Source organism: Zea mays, chromosome 1 (genome assembly GCF_902167145.1).
Source record: "Zea mays cultivar B73 chromosome 1, Zm-B73-REFERENCE-NAM-5.0, whole genome shotgun sequence".
NCBI classification, from domain to species: domain Eukaryota; kingdom Viridiplantae; phylum Streptophyta; class Magnoliopsida; order Poales; family Poaceae; genus Zea; species Zea mays.
Genome location: NC_050096.1, coordinates 258,988,113 through 259,006,333, shown reverse-complemented (window position 1 = coordinate 259,006,333; position 18,221 = coordinate 258,988,113). Strand labels below are relative to the sequence as shown.

Here is an 18,221-nt window from a genome sequence, read left to right as displayed (position 1 = left end):
TCAACTGCATTCGTTCGCTGCTACAGATCGACCTGCCATTAGTGGCGATGTGGGGGCGAGCAAAGCGGCTCACGCAACTGAAAGCGAATTCAGGAAGACGACAACCTTGTATTGTATGATGCTGATAGAGATTGGGGGGACACGCGTACAACCTTATTACCATGTACAAGTAATGATAATTAATTGATAGCTGTTTGGAGGCACGCGTTAGGTTGTGTGTTGCCCGCAACGAATTGACGTTGGGCATATCCAGCACCACGAGAATATCCTCGTTTATAATCACTGTCCACCACATGGTTACTATTTAACTTCACATATTTATTTACCTCCTGACTGATGATGAGGAAGTTCTATAACAATAATCCTGTTACAAATATTGCTCATTGCCAGTTCTTTCTCGTAATTACTATAGCTCCTGTTTACACCCCTTTGCATATCCGCTAAGCTTGTCGCGGATGTAGTAGAGTTGTGTTTATACAGAATCAAGATGAACCACAAGCCCATCTGGATGCCCAAATGTGCTGAGCTACCACCACCGTGCGTGCTCAGTCCATTTCTCGGCCCTTGGTCTCCACAGGGAAGAGGATGCAGGAGACCCCAGCGAGGAACAGCACCAGCTCAAACACCAGCACCGCTTCCATCTGATGGCAGCTCCGCAGCATGCCCACGGCGACGAGGGGGCAAATAACCCCGCCGATCTTACCGATGGCGGTTGCGATCCCGACCCCTGTTGAGCGAACATATGTCGGATACACCTGGAGTAGAGAACGACAGAATTAACCCACTTAAAACTGTGCTGCGAGCCTTGGTAGGAGTCTCTGTGAGCTGTACGGTACCAAAGTATGCTTTATTGGTAGTCTTCACTACATAGATAATGAGATCTAACCACACCTACATGCCGATGTAAATGTAATGACATACACAAGGAAACCCTGAATGATGAATCCTCAAAGCTACAAGCGATAGGATGGCCGTGTGAACATATAATATCCAAATTTACTACTTCAATGCCAGATATATCATTTGTTAGATTTAATATGGGCATGGCTTATATTTTATCTAATTAAATCAAACTAATACTAGACACATATTAAATACGTTCAGGGTCCAATGGTCCTCAGGACGTTTAGGGGCCCTGTGGCTATCGGGATGTCCAGGGCCCTGCGTCCCTGTTGAGACAGTCAGCCCCCTGTCTCTTATACAACCTAGATACTATGCTGCGGTTCTCCAAACACTAGATACACCTAATAAACTCCTTCATACAACCCAATATATCTAAGACTTGTATCTTATTCACTAGAACCCTCAAAACACGGCTCTTTTATGTGGGTTGTATGGGTGGAACTATAACCGGATCCTCTGCAGTACTTCCTGGCCACTGTTGTGTGGGCGCGGGACACGGCAAGGCCCGCACGTAGTGACCCGGCGGGGGTACATCCCGGGAAGTTACTACAGAGGATCCGCTCACAGGTGGAACCGTATATTAGGCTTAGAGAACCGTGCTAGAGATGTTCCTTCACCAAGATACGTCTCTTGTGTTTTTTTTTCAATTACCCCTTTAGATACCTCTTAAAATACGGGTCATTTATGTGAGTTGTACATGCCGAATGTCCGCGGGTCCCCATATCCCTTGGGACATCTGAAGACCCCCTATGGCCATTGGATGGTCAGATGCCCTCTAGGATCCTTGGGATGTTCGGGGGACTGTGGCTGTTGGGATACCAAGGGCCCTCCGGAGCCCTCAGGACGCCGAGGGCCCTCCGAACCTCTGGAATCCTTGGGGGCTATCCGGAGCTGTCATGGCAGTCAAGCCGTCTGGGGCTGATGTGGGTACTATGGTATTATCCGTGATCGTGTTGTATGAGTGGGCTAGTTTTGCCAGTTGAGCAGGCTAATGGACGAGTTGATGGTTGGATTGATAGAAGTGTAATAGGCCTGTAACATACAAAGTAACGATTACTCCATCTTTCAATCTTCTAAAAGTCCCGCCACTATCTAGCTCTCAAATTTTAATCTTCTATAACTCCTGCCACTATATCTAGCTCTCATAGCACGAACAAGATGGAACAATAATAGTAGCACAAAGCTACCTCTCACTTCTTAGTCGAGTTGCATTTGAATCTCCCTATCCTAATCCTCTGCGCACACAGAGTGTTGTGAGTGCAGATGCTTGGGTGCGCGGGCGATCACATTTCTTTGGAGCATTTTCGTGACTACTCATTGAAGATCTCAACCATGGTAGACGTTCGAGGAACGACACTGCAAACACCTACCTGTGTCGATGATGGTCTATGACTTCAATCATCACACGATGTCAACTCGTGTGAATAGATCTACTAGTGCCTTAAGTATTAGTCCCTCTGCTGGGTACACTCTCATCAATAAATTTGTGAATTCAGTTTTTTTTCTATGATCAGTATGGTATTCATGTTTATATGTGCTACTGTTGAGAGTAGTAATACTACATAAATATACTTACATGTCGTTATAATTTTTTATTACATTATTTCTAGATTAAATTAAACATGAAAATGTCTAAATTCCTAACAATATTTGTAACAGATCAATGGATACTTTATTAGAACAAAATAAACTTATATTAAAATACATGTTGCCATAAGAAAGTTAAAACGAACCTCGGGGGCATATAGACATAAAGTTGTAGTGGCACCGGTGCCACAAGCACGAGCTCCGAATAAAAGAGTAGTTGTCAGCAACTCATTCTGATGAAGTACGAGTGGCCCAAGGAAAGCACAACATGCAAACATCAGGCACGACATAGTAGCTTTCCGGCCAAACCGATCAACAAGCAAAGCGGATAAAATCAAGCCTGGGATCTCTGGTAGAGAAGTGAAACCATGAATTAGATGGAATGCTCCATAGCCAGTAACGAGTGTGGGGGATTAAAAGAACTTACTGTAGTCTACCTGCTAAACTAGTGATAAAAGTATCTTTATAAAGATTGCCATTATTTTGGTGCACTTCAAAGACCAGATCAGATTTACAGCTTCTATTCACATCACTTAGTTGTGATGTCAGCAATGTTATCCCATAATAAGCGAAGGAACTGGCATAGTAAACAAACCAAAGAAGTAGAGTTGATTTGAGCAAGTTATGTGATAATAGCTTGTGCAATACAGCAACAGCACCAGATTTGGAACTAATAGCATTCCTATCTGTATGTTCCTTCTCTCTGACTGGAATAAGATGTTCATCCTCAGAAACATGAGTAATGCATTCAGTTTTTGTTTCTTGGTGGTATGTGAGAACTCCCATAGGAAGAGCTGCTTGGTTTGCAATGGCCATTCTCTCCAGGACAAACCTTGCATCAGTCATTCTATTTTGTGCGCAAAGATAGCGTGGTGACTCAGGTGTGATTCTGAAGAAAAGAAGCAAGAGGAAGCATGGAAGGGAAGACAATGCCAGCAACCACCTCCAACTCAATGCTGATAGTACAGCCTGCAATGCAAATAAAAATGAGCATTTTTTATCTGAAAACGTGTACATGTACAAGTCAGATGTGTACCAAATCCAAACATAACTTACTGAATTCCAGACATTTTTATTAGATGCAGAAAAGTCAGAGTTCAGATGGGTAGGTAAAAGTATGATCATCAGGCAGGCATCACACATTGAGATATCTTAAATATTGCTACAGAAATAATGACAGTATACTGCAAATGGATAATGCAACTGATAAAGTGATAAATATGGTTGTGAACAGTCATGATATACTACACCTGCAGAAAAAAATCAATGTTACTCATGACAAGGAGCATTCCAAAAAAGAATTCCGGTTTCAGAGGCCTGCTTGAACAAAATCCTACACAGAATTAAGGAAAGCAAGACCCTCAAAGTTATGCATAATGTATTATCTCTGCAACTTACTAGTAGCATTCCTTTCAAAAAGATTATATATACAGTATGACCTATAAGGAAACCATAGGATGAAAAAGGGAAACAGTTGAGTTCTAGCGAAGGAGCAAAATGTCATACCCATGCAAGTGAAGCCTCCAAGACTGTGCCAATAGTCCAAAAAAAGGAAAAAATAACCATCCAAGTGCCACGATTTCCTGCAGGAACGAACTCCAAGAACCAAGATGAAAATACATGCCCACTGCCCACTCCTATGCCGACAAAAAACCGAAGAACCAGCAAGCACAAGTAGTTAATAGATAGAGCACTTAGAAGACCCAATCCACTAGTAAGCAGAGTCGAAAGCAATAAAACAGTCCTGACAAAAAATACAAGGTTTATTTCATGTATGTTTGGCACAAATCAAACATAGAGAAGAATCATAGTAAAAAATAGGGTATAACCAATGCTCCCTCTGTCCCAGATTAAAATTCGTTTTAATTAATTAGTAGGTTCATACAACACTTGATGTATGTGTTTTATATATGTGTCTAGGTTCATCTTCATGTATTTGAATATAGACATAAAAAAGAGCTAAAACGACAACTAGTACAAACTATACCCTATACTGAAAACCATAATCGTCCTGACTTTGTGAAGGCAAAATCACTATTTAGCAGTGCTGGGGGTTATCAAATTGTTTATGCAAATCTGGCCGTTTATGAGGCATCCCACTCTGGTTTTATTATTTTACAGGTAGCAAGAGGGAAGATAAAAGAGAGAGGTGCAAACTAGACGAAAGAGAAGAACAAATTGCTTGCCTTTTACCGTGCTGATTCACTACATGAGGTCGCTAACTGAAATGACTCATTGGTTTATTGACTCAGTGAACTGATTCCAACCACAGGTCACATAGTAAAACTAATACCAGTACCACGACCACTGTCAAAACTGTATTGGTTATTTGGACGTAGGTGTGATTAGATCCAATATCTTCAGACTAGTGAGAAATGAAATCAGTTTCCTGTGAATCCTAAAGGACTTGAAATTATTCCTGCCTGCCTTAAGAAGCCAAGGCCTGTAAATTGAAACATAAAGAGTTTGCTGGAGCAGATCCTTACTTTCTTCCGTATCTGTCGGAAATAAAGCCCCAAGCACAAGCTCCGATTAGCATGCCAGCAAACACAACACTGGATAGCAGACTCTCGTCTTGGGGAGAGACATTCCACTCTTCCCGCACCACTGGTCCAAGGAATGACAATAGCATGACCTCCATGGCTTCTGCAACCCAGCCCATTCCTGCATATGCAAGGACAAGTGCTTGGAACTTTCCAAACCCCATGAGCGTAAGAGCGTCATCAGTAGTGTATGTTTCCATATGAGCAGCACCTGCAGATTCTGCAAAGCAAAAGGTGTCTCTAAGAAATTCCAAGCATAAACTTGTGGTGAACCAACAATCAGAGATTTTGAGATTGCACGTATTTGCTTTTATAGTGTTTGTCAATACCATATACAAAACGAATCCATTTTTAGGGAACATACTGGACTCACCACTGAACCAGTGTGTGTAGCACCGTGATCTGACAACGCTTATTTGATGAGTAGAATGAGTATCAGTGTCTATCTGATCCAAGTTTCAGAATCAACCATTGCAGTGCATTGACATTTTCTCTTTTTTTTCCTTTTTTTCTTTTGCGAGAAGATCTTTATTTTTCTGGAGTAAAAGAGGATGCCGATCGCCACTGCACAGTGAAGGAGGTCAATGTTCAGAAACAGAAGGCAAGTGTAATCCACCCAGCAAATTAAGGGAGCCATGCTTTATTGACAGAAGCTGAGAGCACAAAGGAAGCATAACTACAGAAGATGGGCAGCATAGTAACGATAGCGGAGACGAACTGCCATATTTCGGCATAGTATATTCCTTGTGGCTAGAGAGATCGTACGGTATATTGGCTGAAGATGCGCAGGAGCGTCGACTTTGAGTGGCAGCTGATTGGGTACATCTTCTTGACACTGGTTTCTCAACTCAGACTAAAGAAACGCCACGAGTAAATACGCGGAGCTACAGGTCCATGGTTTTGCCATAGACCATAGTTCAGGGCCGAATTTCAGAGCGTGCATACAGATACAGTGAGAGCACTGCCGCTTAAGTCGAGCAGTACATGTATGCCTAGCCTAGTGTGTGCGCCCGCCGCACTCTCGCAGGAGGAGACCGCCACCGGTATTCGGCTACGGCAGGCCTGGAGCGGGGTGGAGGAGGACAGACGAAGGAAACGAAGGAATCAGTAAGAGGCGAGGGCAAGGGAGGAGTGGAGGGAAACGAAGCGAACCCAGGCTGGCGGGCGAGCTGAGCAGCGGATGCGGGCGACGCCGGTGACTCAGGACCGGCACTTCGAACGGAGGAGCGGTCGGTCCCTCTCCGCCCCGGCTGGCCGGTGGGCGCAGAGCGGCTTAGGTCGCGCCGCTCGCTGTTTGTTGGGAGGCGGTAAGACGAACGAGTAACGAGCGAGCCGCCTAGAGAGCAGATCAGCGTAGCACTTCTGGTGAGATGTTCAGTTTCGTTTGAAGTAGTGGGCGCTCCGGTCTTGGTGGTATTTTTATTTTTAAAACTATTTCTAAAAATAATATTAGGAATTTACTTAGAAAAAATATGTTTGAGCGCAGAAATCCTTCTAGCATGACTAACTATGTTGCCGTTTTTTTAATTTGATGATCCAAATGACACAGCGTGCTAAATTGGAGAACTACCGCTGCATTTTACGCTATCAAAAATATCGACTAGAACATGTTAAGCTAATCATCACCACCATTGTAAAGTAACGCAGTGTCCTCATTCCAACCCTCTACGATAATCTTATTCATGTGGATAGGCTCACCTTTCTATGTCCTATCTTATTTTTGTGTGAAGTATTTGGTCTCCAATTTACAGTGGCTTGAGAATTCAAGCATCCTTCTTTGCTCGCTCTTCTTCTCCTGCAAGATCGATGAGTTCGCAAAGTCTAGAAGTGTCCTCTTTATCTTCACCACTTTCATGGACCTCCGTAATATGAGATAATACACAAAGAGCCATTTTTACTTTATGCTCCTATGTCTTTCTTCTTTCAAACCTGACATGTGCTACCTTACTAGCGTGCTCATTGCATATATTGTTCTTTTCCTACAAAGAGAAATACGATAAATTAGCCACCTACATTAAAATAAAAACAAGGTATCAAAATAATTACATAATCCAAGGCAATCCAAGCACTCATTGTGCAAACCAGCAACAAGGTCATTCATGAGTTGCAATTGAATTTTGTCTCATTTGCCCTCTCCTCCTCTGCTTTCTACCTGGCATTCCATGGCCCTTGCATCTCTCAAACATACCACCCATTTGTACTTAGATATATCAAATTAAATAGATCTTGTTTCTATGCTTGGCGACGTAACTTATCTTTTTGGATTCTAACAAATTTGTTGACACACTGAGATCCATATTTTGATTTTTGTTGCATTACTTGCTTCTATCGAATTGTATCCTCACATTCATGTCTAAATTTGGAATCCTTTTAGTTTCATTTTCTAGTGCTCCATTGACAAAAGGTCATTATATGCCAAATGTTCAATTTTAAGTATTTAAAAATGTCCCACCAACCTCATCGTAATCAACCATATGGTCGCATCGATTGTCTATTCTAAGCTCCAAAGGAACTAGGGCGTAGCGTGCTTCAATTCCACATTTTTAGAGGATTGGGAGGGCTATGATATGTTTCTTTTCTTTCTCATTTTCTTTGGCTCTGACCAATAAGACTTAGGTATATGCATCCACTCAATAAAATGACACTTTCAATATTCATGGTGCAGACGAGGACATTATTAATTCTAGGGGTAAATACAAGGATCAAGATAAACAAAGATAAGGACAACTACATCTCCATAATCACGTAGAGGAGGGTTCTCAATGTGTTCATTGGTAGCTTTGATCTTCTCTTCGTTCATCATTGATGGGAAATTATATGGACGTGAAACCCACCGCTTGAAGCACTCGAGTGGTCGTCTTTCTCTGCACTAGCCATTGAAAAGTAAGTACCTTGCATCCAACTTTTCAAGACCATCCATGCTCTACAAAAAGGCACCTCTCATGGTCCTAAATAGGTCGATGACATCAACTTATCAGTAATTTAATAACATATATCAAGAAAAAACTAAATAAAATAAGTAATTTAATAACATATATAAACAAAAACTAAATAAAATAATTACTTACATTAAAACGACGACATATGTAGAACCAACAAGCGCCTATGTCTGGATGCCTTGATTGAGACTGAAAGGAATGATGACACCTAAGAAGGGGGCTAATTTAGGTGACCTAATTTCTTCTCTAAACTAATGCCTCTATTTTTCTCCTAGTCAAAACCTATACAATAAACAAACTATCTTATGTGTAACTATGATTTTGACTAAGTGTTGTTATCTCTACTGCAGAGAGTTATAGAACGTAGGTTCCAATCCTATTCATTAGCCTATAACTAAGCTAGGATGGTAAAGCATACAATTAAGGTAACATAATATAATCGTGGAAGCTTAAGTGTGATAGAGATAAAAACTTACGTTGACGTGCATGTATTTTTACTAAGGCATTGATAAGCATGGAAACTCCTCCCTAATGCTCGTTGGAGCCCCATGTAAGGAAAACCCATGCAAGAGCCAAGCTCCTGGCCAAGTAACTCTGTGTATAGTCCTAGTCTTTCTCCACGCACAAGTTGTGCTTTGTTTGTGACCTCTCTTGAATACCCTCGTCGTCTCCACCATTAAATTTTGGTCTAAACGACACGAGCCTCATCCCCTCACGTACATAGTGGTGTCCATACCACAAACTTAGTTAGTGTGATCTGATAAGACTTATAGTCCCTCTCGGTACAACCAATATAATAGTGCGTGCAAGCGCCAAGGGATAAGATGTGTGTTTAGCCTCATTTCTAATTGTTAGGCCTAAACCTAGAGCAAGCGCTAATCATAGTAGTCTAACTAAGCTAAACACTTTACAAAGCACCTACACTAATCTCTAAGTGATTCCTTAAGCACCTGAGTGTCTACATCTATTTTGTTTGAGTCTCAACTCAATGTCTATCTTCCTCTGCTCTCACACATCTCAAATGGCCACTTGGTATGGTATATATAGCCTCCCAAGTCCAAAACTAGCATTGGAAACGACATAAAAACTGTGTACACATGGGACACGTCTTGTGTAGTCATCCGACATGTCTGGCGCGCCCACGTCAGCTATCCACTGGAATTAGCCATTGCCAACTGTTTGTGTATGGGCATTTGGTGGTTTGTTACACAAAACACATTTGGTATGTTAGGGCTTTTCTCAGCTTATTGTGCAAGCTCTTTGAGTACCCTGTCGAGTGGGGTATCCGATGGCACACAAGAAACATCTGATGCCTTGTGGATCTCCAAAATACACTGCAGACTTCTCGGAGTTCTGTATCCACTGCCCCTTCTAGTGTGACCTCTGGTGCATATGTGTGTCAGGTGTACAGTGTACTCTATCTAAGTAGCTCTTTCTTCACCATAGTAACACTTCTATCCGGTGCTTCTCTAAACACGTATGTTGTCGCTGAGTGTTCTATTTATTTTTGTTCCTTTGTGTGTCTTCATCTGTGCTTCTTCTATATTGTGTGTTGGACTCTTGTATAGTCTGATCATCAATGAGTCTTCTAATGATTTTTTTTTGAGATATTGATCTTTCGGATCCCCATTATCTTTATTAGGGATAGAAATGAGTATGTATCCGTGCGCACAACCATATACACGATTCGCTGACCACAGACTTAGTCGGTGAAGCTTGAGGGACCGACTTCTTGTCCCGTGAATGATGTGGTCGAAGAAGGCTACTAGCGCTTGTTGGGAGAGAGAAGAAACGGGGAACAAAAAAAGTAAGGAGTAAATATGGTACATTGTGGGATCTGTTTCTCCCTAGAGTCCGTGGCGTGGCAAGGAAGACCATGCTGCGTGACCATGTTAGATGAGATAGTGTGGTAATAATGGTTTGACAGATCAACATAGCTAAATATGTTAGCTCTAGAAAAGTTTTTTAATATTTTTTTGAAATAGTTAAAAATTATTGGAAAAAATGCTCCGGAGGTCACGCTGCACGCGGTGCGCCCATGCCCGCGACACGTTTTTGGTTGCGGCACGCCTTGGTTCTTATCCAGGAAAAGTAGCTGCATGATTGAAAGCTGAGCTGGATGATGTTTCTTTGTTCTTCCGGAAAACAAGAAGGAAAATGAGGAGTAACCAACTTAGGACTTGTTTAGGAAGGCTTTGAATTTCAGCTTCGATTTTTCAGTTTTATCATAAAACAATTTTAATAAATTATTGAGGTGAGTTTGAGGAGCGTTTAGCTTGCACATGTACTTTAGCTTCTGTAATACAATTGATTTATGGATTAGTAGGTTGTCACGAGATAACCGAAGCGGTATGTTGTGTAATCGGTGACATGATAAGTAATTTTCGTGCAACTTTATAAGGATGTATGTGAAGCACCTCTTAAAGTGCTTCGTAAATTTAATGAAGTTGATATTTAGTTTCTTTTTTTTAAAGCTAGAGCTCATGAAGCTAGACATATTTGGATAGAAGAAACTAAAATAGTACCGAGATTCTTGAAGAAAGCCCTTCCAAACAGACACTTAGTGATGTTTTATGTTCAACTTATGTTCAGTGCGCACGCCACACATTTATTTAACTTATTAATCAATCCTTCACCTCAATCCTATCACAAGTAGTATTATTCACTTCCATATCTTTGTCGTAAATAACTTCTCTTTACAAGTCGTGTACATCTCCACTAAACTTGTCGTGCTGCGCTTCGTATGTGTCGAAATAGTTTGTTCTAAAATTTACGCCAAACATCTTTAATTTATATAAATAAATCGGATACGTGACATCTAAATAAGACGGCACCAACTCAAACAACAGAACCGCCCACTTCTATCTGATGGCAGCTCCGGGTGGTTGAGCGAACAGATGTTGGATGCACCTACAAAGTAGTAGTCAGAGTTTAACTCCTCTAGTCTTGATAAGACAATACCGTACCTTCTCAATAAATTTATCCCATGTACTCTAGTACTCTACTAGTCTATTCTGCCACAGTGTCATATCATCTAGATTCCTCCACTATACTGCTCGCATCTATTGGACTATCCGTACTCATTCTACTTTCAATTCATACTCCAAAACGAATAGAGCATCCTGTTCTAAGTCATCAATATTTTGAAATACAGTAGCTAAACTCTCACATCTACAACTACTCTATATCTCAACTCTATAAACTATCACATTTTTTATCAATATATATCAACCACACTAACTGTGGCCCCACCACCCACCACATTCCCATCAACATGAGTGCACAGCGAGTAGGAAAGAGCAAACTCTGTAAAGCCTTGTTCGGTTAATCCCGTTATTCATGGATTAAATGGGATTGGAAAAAATTAAGAAAAAGTTTGACTTGCTCGGTATTTAAATCCACTCAATCTCACTCAATTCACATGGATTGAGAGCTAACCGAACAAGGTCTAAATGGAGTTTTTCTTCCGCACTCTAAATTTACTGGGTAAGATACGTGGCTGTAGCATTTTTTATCCTATACATAGCTGAATATTTGTAGAGTACCGTGTGCAGTTGATCAGTGCGATCAGCTCTAGAGCAACTCCAATAAAAGGTAAAAACAATCTCGTAGACCAAAAATAGAGGACGAGTCGCTTTTTTCTTGCTCTAACTGATCGCTCTCCCTCATCCCAAAAACTTCACATCCCATATCGAGCTGCTCCCCTCCCGTATATTTTGGCGTGATTAATCGTCTCCACTCCAAACATCTGTGGATTCTCTCGTGACATTTCGACGGATATCAGGCGCACATTCGCGTGTTGTTTCGCGTCAGCAAGTTGATGCTCGATGTCGCCGCAGCGTTGTTCAAAGTGTTTGCCGATGGTGGTGCAACGATCGTCGACGATGCGCTCGATGCTATGGCAGCGTCCCTCAATCGCGCCCGTCAGACGTGTCTCCATATTCTGGAGTTCATCAAGCATCTTCGCGAAGGCGAGACCGGAGTTCCCCATGGCAGAGGAGCGGGGACGGCACGGGATTTGAGCTGGGAGATCCAGGATCGACTCTCCGGATACTAGATGTTAAGGTAGGGGATAGAGGCGTGGAAGAGGGGTAAGAAGAAGAACGAACTGGAGGAAGCGGCGCCAGGAAGACGACAATAGATTTATTACTTTCCAAATTCTTGTTGCTGAATTATTACAGACTCCACATACTTATACTTCCGCCAGGGCGCAGCCCGCGCTCATTCAACCCACTCTCTTATATCTTGAGTTCATTCGGCCCACTCCGGCCCACGAACGCGCTTGTTTGGACGAGGATTCAAACCACACGTGCGCTTTCTTCTCCCGTGTCCACGACATCAGCAGCTCCTTCCACTGAGTTGCTAACAGAGTCGGAGCAACGGTGTCGCCAAGGTCCAGGCGGGTCGGCTTGTCTTCGCGTACGATGTCTACTCGAACCGGCAAAGGGGTGGATGGGCACGCACAGAAACCTTCAATATGGTTGCGGGAATGAGGTATAGGACACCACTGGACCGAGGGGGAGAGAACATCCCCTTCGATAGCCGACAGGATCCTTTGTCATAATGTTTACACTGTCGTCTGTTAGGTGGCGTGTGGCCCTAGCCATCTAATCTTATCTAATAGCAGCGCATTACGGTAGAGGAAACGCTCGCCTTCTACAGAGGGCGTGGTGGCGGGCATAGTTGCATGTGGTAGAGGGTTGTTGTAGCCTCTATCCAAATAGCTAGAGAGGGAAGGGGTTCTTTGTAGATAATCTAAGAGCAATATCTAAGACCCCTATTTGCTCATAGAAATCAATGGGTACACAAATGCTAGAATAGTTACTCACTGCCTATAAATTTAATGTAACTAATACCTAAAAACCCTACAAAAACAAAAGGAGGCTACATCGAGGAGAATATTTTAAAGAAGATAGTAAATGATGGATATAGAGGATAGATTTAGAGGACGTCGATAGACAATCTTAGGCTCTCTTCAACGCCTCCTGCAGTCTTCCCCTCCCCTAATGTTGTACACGTTTAGAGGTCTGATAGTTGCCTAGATGGGGGGTGAATAGGCAAAACCTAAAACTTATAAACTTCAAACACGCACTTTGCTTGGGGTTAGCATTAAAAATAATTCGGAGTGCGGAAGATAGTTCTCCTTGCTTAGAGTTGCTCAATCAATGCGGATAACTTTAGGAGCCAACTCAATTTAATATGAGCAAGGGAACTTTTAGAGAGAGGACGGGAGGGGAAACAAATCAAATGGAGATCAACACAAATGAATACGGTGATTTTTTTTACTGAGGTTCGGTTCCAAAGAACCTAGTCCCCCTTGAGGAGGCCACAAAGGCTGGGTCTATTCCCACCCTTTCCCTCTCTCAATCGGTCACACAAACCGGTCGAGGCTTCTCCTTAATCACTTGGATCACTAAGACCCCACAAGGATCACCACACACTTAGGTGTCTCTTGCCAGATTTACAAAGCACTTAGAAGAGTAAGAATGAGAAGGAGAAAGTAATCCAAGCAACAAGAGCAACAAAAGAACGCAAATGATCCTCTCACATGTCTCTATGCAATAGAGTTGATTTTGGAGATTGGAGTGGATTGAAAGCTTTGATTGTGTCTTTGGAGTGTTTGCCTTTGCTCTTGCAATGAATGTGAAGTTCAGAAAACTTGGATGACTTGAATGGAGGTGGTTGGGGGGTATTTATAGCCCCAACCACTATTCTAACCGTTGTTGTCAATGGCACACCGGACAATCCGGTGGTGCACCGGACATGGCACTGGTCATTGTACGATGCCTGCCACATCAGCAGACCGTTGGGGTTTGGAGTAGTTGATCGTTGAAATTCTTTGTCTTCTAGCTGCATCGGACAGTCCAGTGGCACACCGGACATGTCCGGTGCGTTCTGACTTCGCAGCTCTGACTTCTGCACTGTGCGTTTTTTTACTGTTCACGCAGTCGACCATTGGCACATCTAATCGTTGCTACGTTGGCTCACCGGACATGTTTGGTGCACACCGGATAGTCCGGTGAATTTTAGCGGAGCGCGTCCCTAAGAAATCCGAGAGTGGCCAGTTCGGGAGGTGCTCGGCCTAGGCACCAGACAGTGTCCGGTGCGCCACTGGCAGCACCTCTACTTGTCTTTTGCTCCAAACTTAGTTGAGTCCCCAACTTAATTTCTTCCTTGGTTTATGTTGAACCTTATGCACCTGAGATAAATGACAACTAGGCAAACCAGTTAGTCCACGTGGTTTGTGATGGACGTCAAACACATTATGACAGATGTGCATAGGTTACTTAGATTAAGCTCATTTCCCTTTAAATCTCCCCCTTTTTGGTGATTGATGCCAACACAAATCAAAGCAAATATAAAGTGAGAAATGTAACTAGTTTGCAATTATGACAGATGTGCATAGGTTACTTAGATTTAAACCAACTGAAAGAATTTCTACATATGATTAAGTAAATGTGATTGCTTTCTTCTGTTATAACATTTTGGACCACATTTGCACCACTTAACTTGATTTTGCAAATCTTTTGGAAAAGTCTTTTCAAATTATTTTGCAAATAGCCAAAGGTCTAAGAACTTGATTTCCAAGAAGCACTTTTCAAGATTTTGAAAAATTCTCCCCCTGTTTCAAATGCTTTTCCTTTGACTAAATAAAAGTTCCTCTTGAAGAAGTTCTCCCCTTAGCTGCCAAGAGTGTTTTTGCAAGTCTCTGTGAAACAGATACCAGTTGAAATAATTTCTTCCTTTTTGTGAAATAGTTTTAAATTTGAAAATGGTGGTGTGGTCCTTTTGCTTTGGGCCTATAAATTCTCCCCCTTTGGCATTAATTGTGTCGGCGTTTCGAACCCGGGGGGTCCCTGGACCGACGAGTAAATTGTCGCCGCGTGCCCCAGCCCAGATGGGTCGGCGCGAGATGGAGCGCGAAGGGGGGAAGAGAAGCCGGAGGGAGACAGGCGTGAGAGGTGAAACCCGCGGCCTTCGTGTTTGTCCCGCGCCCAGGTCAGGTGCGCTTGCAGTAGGGGGTTACAAGCGTCCACGCGGGAGGGAGCGAGCGGCCCTGCGCGAGCGCCGTCCCGTCCTTCTCCGCGCGGCCAACCCTCTGTAAGAGGGCCCTGGACCTTCCTTTTATAGGCGTAAGGAAAGGATCTAGGTGTACAATGGGGGGTGTAGCAGTGTGCTAACGTGTCTAGCGGAGGAGAGCTAGTGCCCTAAGTACATGCCATCGTGGCAGCCGAAGAGGTTTTGGCACCCGGTTCGTGTGGTGTCGTGGCCGTCGGAGGAGCGCTGGAGCCTGGCGGAAGGACAGCTGTCGGGGCTGTCGAGTCCTTGCTGACGTCCTCTTGCTTTCGTAAGGGGGCTGAGAGCCGTCGTCGTCATAGAGTGTGCGGGGCGCCATCATTACTCGTATAGCGGAGCGAGCCAGATGGGACACCGGTCTTGTTCCCCGTAGCCTGAGTCAACTTGGGGTAGGGTAATGATGGCGCCTCCTGTGACGTGGTCGATCCGAGCCCTGGGTTGGGCGAGGTGGAGGCTCCTCCGAGGTCGAGGTCGAGTCTGTCTTCCAAGGCCGAGGTCGAGTCCGAGCCCCTGGGTCGGGCGAGGCGGAGACCGTCGGCTGAGGCCAGGGCTGAGTCCGAGCCCTGGGGTCGGGCGAAGCGGAGTTCGTCGTCCTTCGGGGCTGAGCCCGAGTCCGAGCCCTGGGGTCGGGCGAAGCGGAGTTCGTCGTCTTCCGGGGCTGAGCCCGAGTCCGAGCCCTGGGGTCGGGCGAAGCGGAGCTCGTCATCTTCCGGGGCTGAGCCCGAGTCCGAGCCCTGGGGTCGTGCGAAGCGGAGCTCGTCGTCTTCCGGGGCTGAGCCTGAGTCCGAGCCCTGGGGTCGGGCGAAGCGGAGTTTCCTATGGCGCCTGAAGCCGGACCTGGCCACTGTCAGCCTCACTCTGTCGAGTGGCACAACAGTCGGAGCGGCGCAGGCGGCGCTGTCCTCTTGTCAGGGCGGTTAGTGGAGCGGCGAAGTGACTACGGTCACTTCGGCTCTGTCGACTGGAGGGCGCGCGTCAGGATAAAGGTGTCAGGTCACATTTGCATTAAATGCCCCTGCGATTCGGTCGGTTGGCGTGGTGATCTGGCCAAGGTTGCTTCTTGGTGAAGACTGGGCCTCGGGCGAGCCGAAGGTGGGTCCGTTGCTGGAGGGGGGCCTCGGGCGAGACGTAAATCCTCCGGGGTCGGCTGCCCTTGCCCGAGGCTGGGCTTGGGCGAGGCGTGATCGCGTCCCTCGAATGGACCGATCCTTGACTTAATCGCACCCATCAGGCCTTTGCAGCTTTGTGCTGATGGGGGTTACCAGCTGAGATTTAGGAGTCTTGAGGGTACCCCTAATTATGGTCCCCGACAGTAGCCCCCGAGCCTCGAAGGGAGTGTTAATACTCGCTTGGAGGCTTTTGTCGCACTTTTTTGCAAGGGGACCAGCCTTTCTCGGTTGCGTTTTGTTCCGGTGGGTGCGCGCGAGCGCACCCGCCGGGTGTAGCCCCCGAGGCCTCGGAGGAGTGGTTTGACTCCTTCGAGGTCTTAATGCATTTCGCAATGCTTCGGCCGGTCTGGTTGTTCCCTCATGCGAGCTGGCCGTAGCCCGGGTGCACGGTCGGGTCCCAAGTTCTCGGGCTGGTATGTTGACGCTGTCAACGGATTGGCCAGAGCCGGGTTTGCGAGAGCAGCCCCCGAGCCTCCGCACAGGGCGAGAGGACGGTCAAGGACAGACTCGACTTTTTTACATACGCCCCTGCGTCGCCTTTCCGCAAGGAGGAGGGGGGAAAAGCGCCATGTTGCCCTTGGAGGGCGCTGAACATGGTGTTTCCAGTGAGCTGCTGACGGGTAATCCGAGTGGACGCCCGTGCCCCATTTGTTAGGGGTCAGCTAGAGGCCCGGAGGCGCGCTCCAAAAGTACCTGCGGGTGATCTGCCGAACCCGGTCCCCTTTTGACGGGGTCCGAGGGCTCGATGCCTCCCTCTGATGGGATTCCGTTACAAGATCGTTCCCGCTGGTCTCGGAAATGTCCTAGGGTACCTCGGGAGCGTAGCCCGAGCCTTGGTTATGTATTGAACGTACCCAGGGCCATCCCTCGCTCTGTGTCTGAGGCGGCTGTGAACCCTTCGAGGGCCAGCCTACGAACCCCTGATCAGTAGTGAGCGCGGAGCCCGAGTGGCCTGAGGCGGCCATTGAACCCTTCCGAGGGGCCGGCCCTCGAACCTCTGACCAGTAGTGGGCGCGGAGCCCGAGCGCTCTGAGGCGGCTGTTGAACCCCTCCGAGGGGCCAGCCTTCGAACCTCTGATCAGTAGGGGGGCTCGGGGCCCATTTCCTTTGCGGAGAAGGATCCCTTTCGGGGTATCCCCCTTTCCCAGTCCCTGTTGTAAGAGAGAGAAAGAGGAAAAGGAAAAGGATACGAAATCGAATGACGTGGCGTACCTTTTTTGACGCGGTCATTATGGCGAAGGCGAAGCGTCGCCCGCTTCTCCTGCCAAAGATGCCGCTTGTCCTGCCGCAGAGTTAATGCGACGAGCCGAGTGGTTCGCGGGGAAGCCGTTGCGCGTGCGCGAGCCGTTCGAGGAACGGAACACGGGCGCGCCGTCTTCACGTCGTGGGAGAGGGTTCCCTTGCTGTCCCTGGATGGGACGTAAGCTTGGCTGACGACGTGACCGCTGCTTCCGCCCGCCTGCCACCACCATTACTGCCGGCCCGTTTTTGGCCGTATTGACCATCGCGCCTGGCTGGCACTGTTGGGTCATACGCAGGGTTACCTTGAGTCGTGGTACTGGTTCCGCAGTCGAGGAGGCGCGGTAGTGGCGCGAGTGGCGGTGCAGTTGCTCGCACGTAGCAACCGGCGCGCCGGTTGCATGACGTGTGGGCCTGGGCCTCCATGCTGGGTGTGTTGGAAGTCGGAGGGGTGCGCCCACTTGGCGCGGTTGCATGCCGCCTGCATGGATGTCCGCCCTTTCACCCGCTGGTCTAGGCGATAGTGGAGGAATGCTTCTAACCGCTGGGCAATTGCACGCACCGCGCGTGGCGGTTTGGCTTCTTCTACCCTAGGCCAGCTTGCATGACGCGTGGGACCCGGCCCCCGTGCCGTAGGGGGAGGACCTTGGAGCGTGTTGGAGAAGACTCAGCCCGCGATGGCTGAGGACGCAAGTGGGGAGAGTCGCCTTTAAAAGGAGGGTGATCCCCTTGAAAGGCGACCATGTCTTTGCGCCCCCTTATGC

General features: G+C 46.2%; 1 protein-coding gene and 1 long non-coding RNA gene across 5 annotated transcripts; both read right to left on the bottom strand.

Moving 5' to 3' along the window:
• Positions 1-297: 297 nt before the first annotated feature.
• On the bottom strand, positions 298-6,431 carry LOC100285436 (synaptic vesicle 2-related protein). 4 transcript variants are annotated; one of them, XM_035968088.1, is made up of 8 exons: positions 6,186-6,412; positions 5,407-5,597; positions 4,977-5,253; positions 3,997-4,127; positions 3,741-3,823; positions 2,928-3,459; positions 2,637-2,839; positions 301-755 (listed from the first exon to the last, which is right to left on the bottom strand). In XM_035968088.1, exons 3-8 carry the CDS (start codon positions 5,231-5,233, stop codon positions 546-548), a joined length of 1,416 nt encoding a protein of 471 aa, XP_035823981.1. In that variant the 5' UTR covers positions 5,234-5,253; positions 5,407-5,597; positions 6,186-6,412; the 3' UTR covers positions 301-545. The 4 variants fall into 4 exon arrangements, with proteins under 4 accessions (XP_008680034.1, XP_035823981.1, XP_035823982.1 ...); XM_035968089.1 differs by lacking the exon at positions 6,186-6,412 and adding an exon at positions 5,799-6,095; XM_008681812.4 differs by lacking the exon at positions 3,741-3,823 and having other exon boundaries at positions 298-755; positions 3,997-4,234; positions 5,799-6,431.
• A 1,332-nt stretch (positions 6,432-7,763) lies between these two features.
• Positions 7,764-8,984, bottom strand: LOC109943771 (uncharacterized). Its single transcript, XR_002266851.2, has 2 exons — positions 8,102-8,984; positions 7,764-7,981 (listed from the first exon to the last, which is right to left on the bottom strand). It is a non-coding gene; the product is annotated as an uncharacterized lncRNA (long non-coding RNA).
• Positions 8,985-18,221: the final 9,237 nt, after the last annotated feature.

Bases quoted from the DNA above. Each gene is read 5' to 3' on its own strand.
- LOC100285436 (XM_008681812.4), bottom strand. From the start codon at position 5,233: ATGGAAACATACACTACTGATGACGCTCTTACGCTCATGGGGTTTGGA. The intron at 3,460-3,996 runs GTATGACATTTT...TTTGCATTGCAG, and splicing joins TGGAGGCTTCACTTGCATGG to GCTGTACTATCAGCATTGAG. The intron at 756-2,636 runs GTTCGTTTTAAC...TCTCTACTCCAG, and splicing joins TATGTCTATATGCCCCCGAG to GTGTATCCGACATATGTTCG.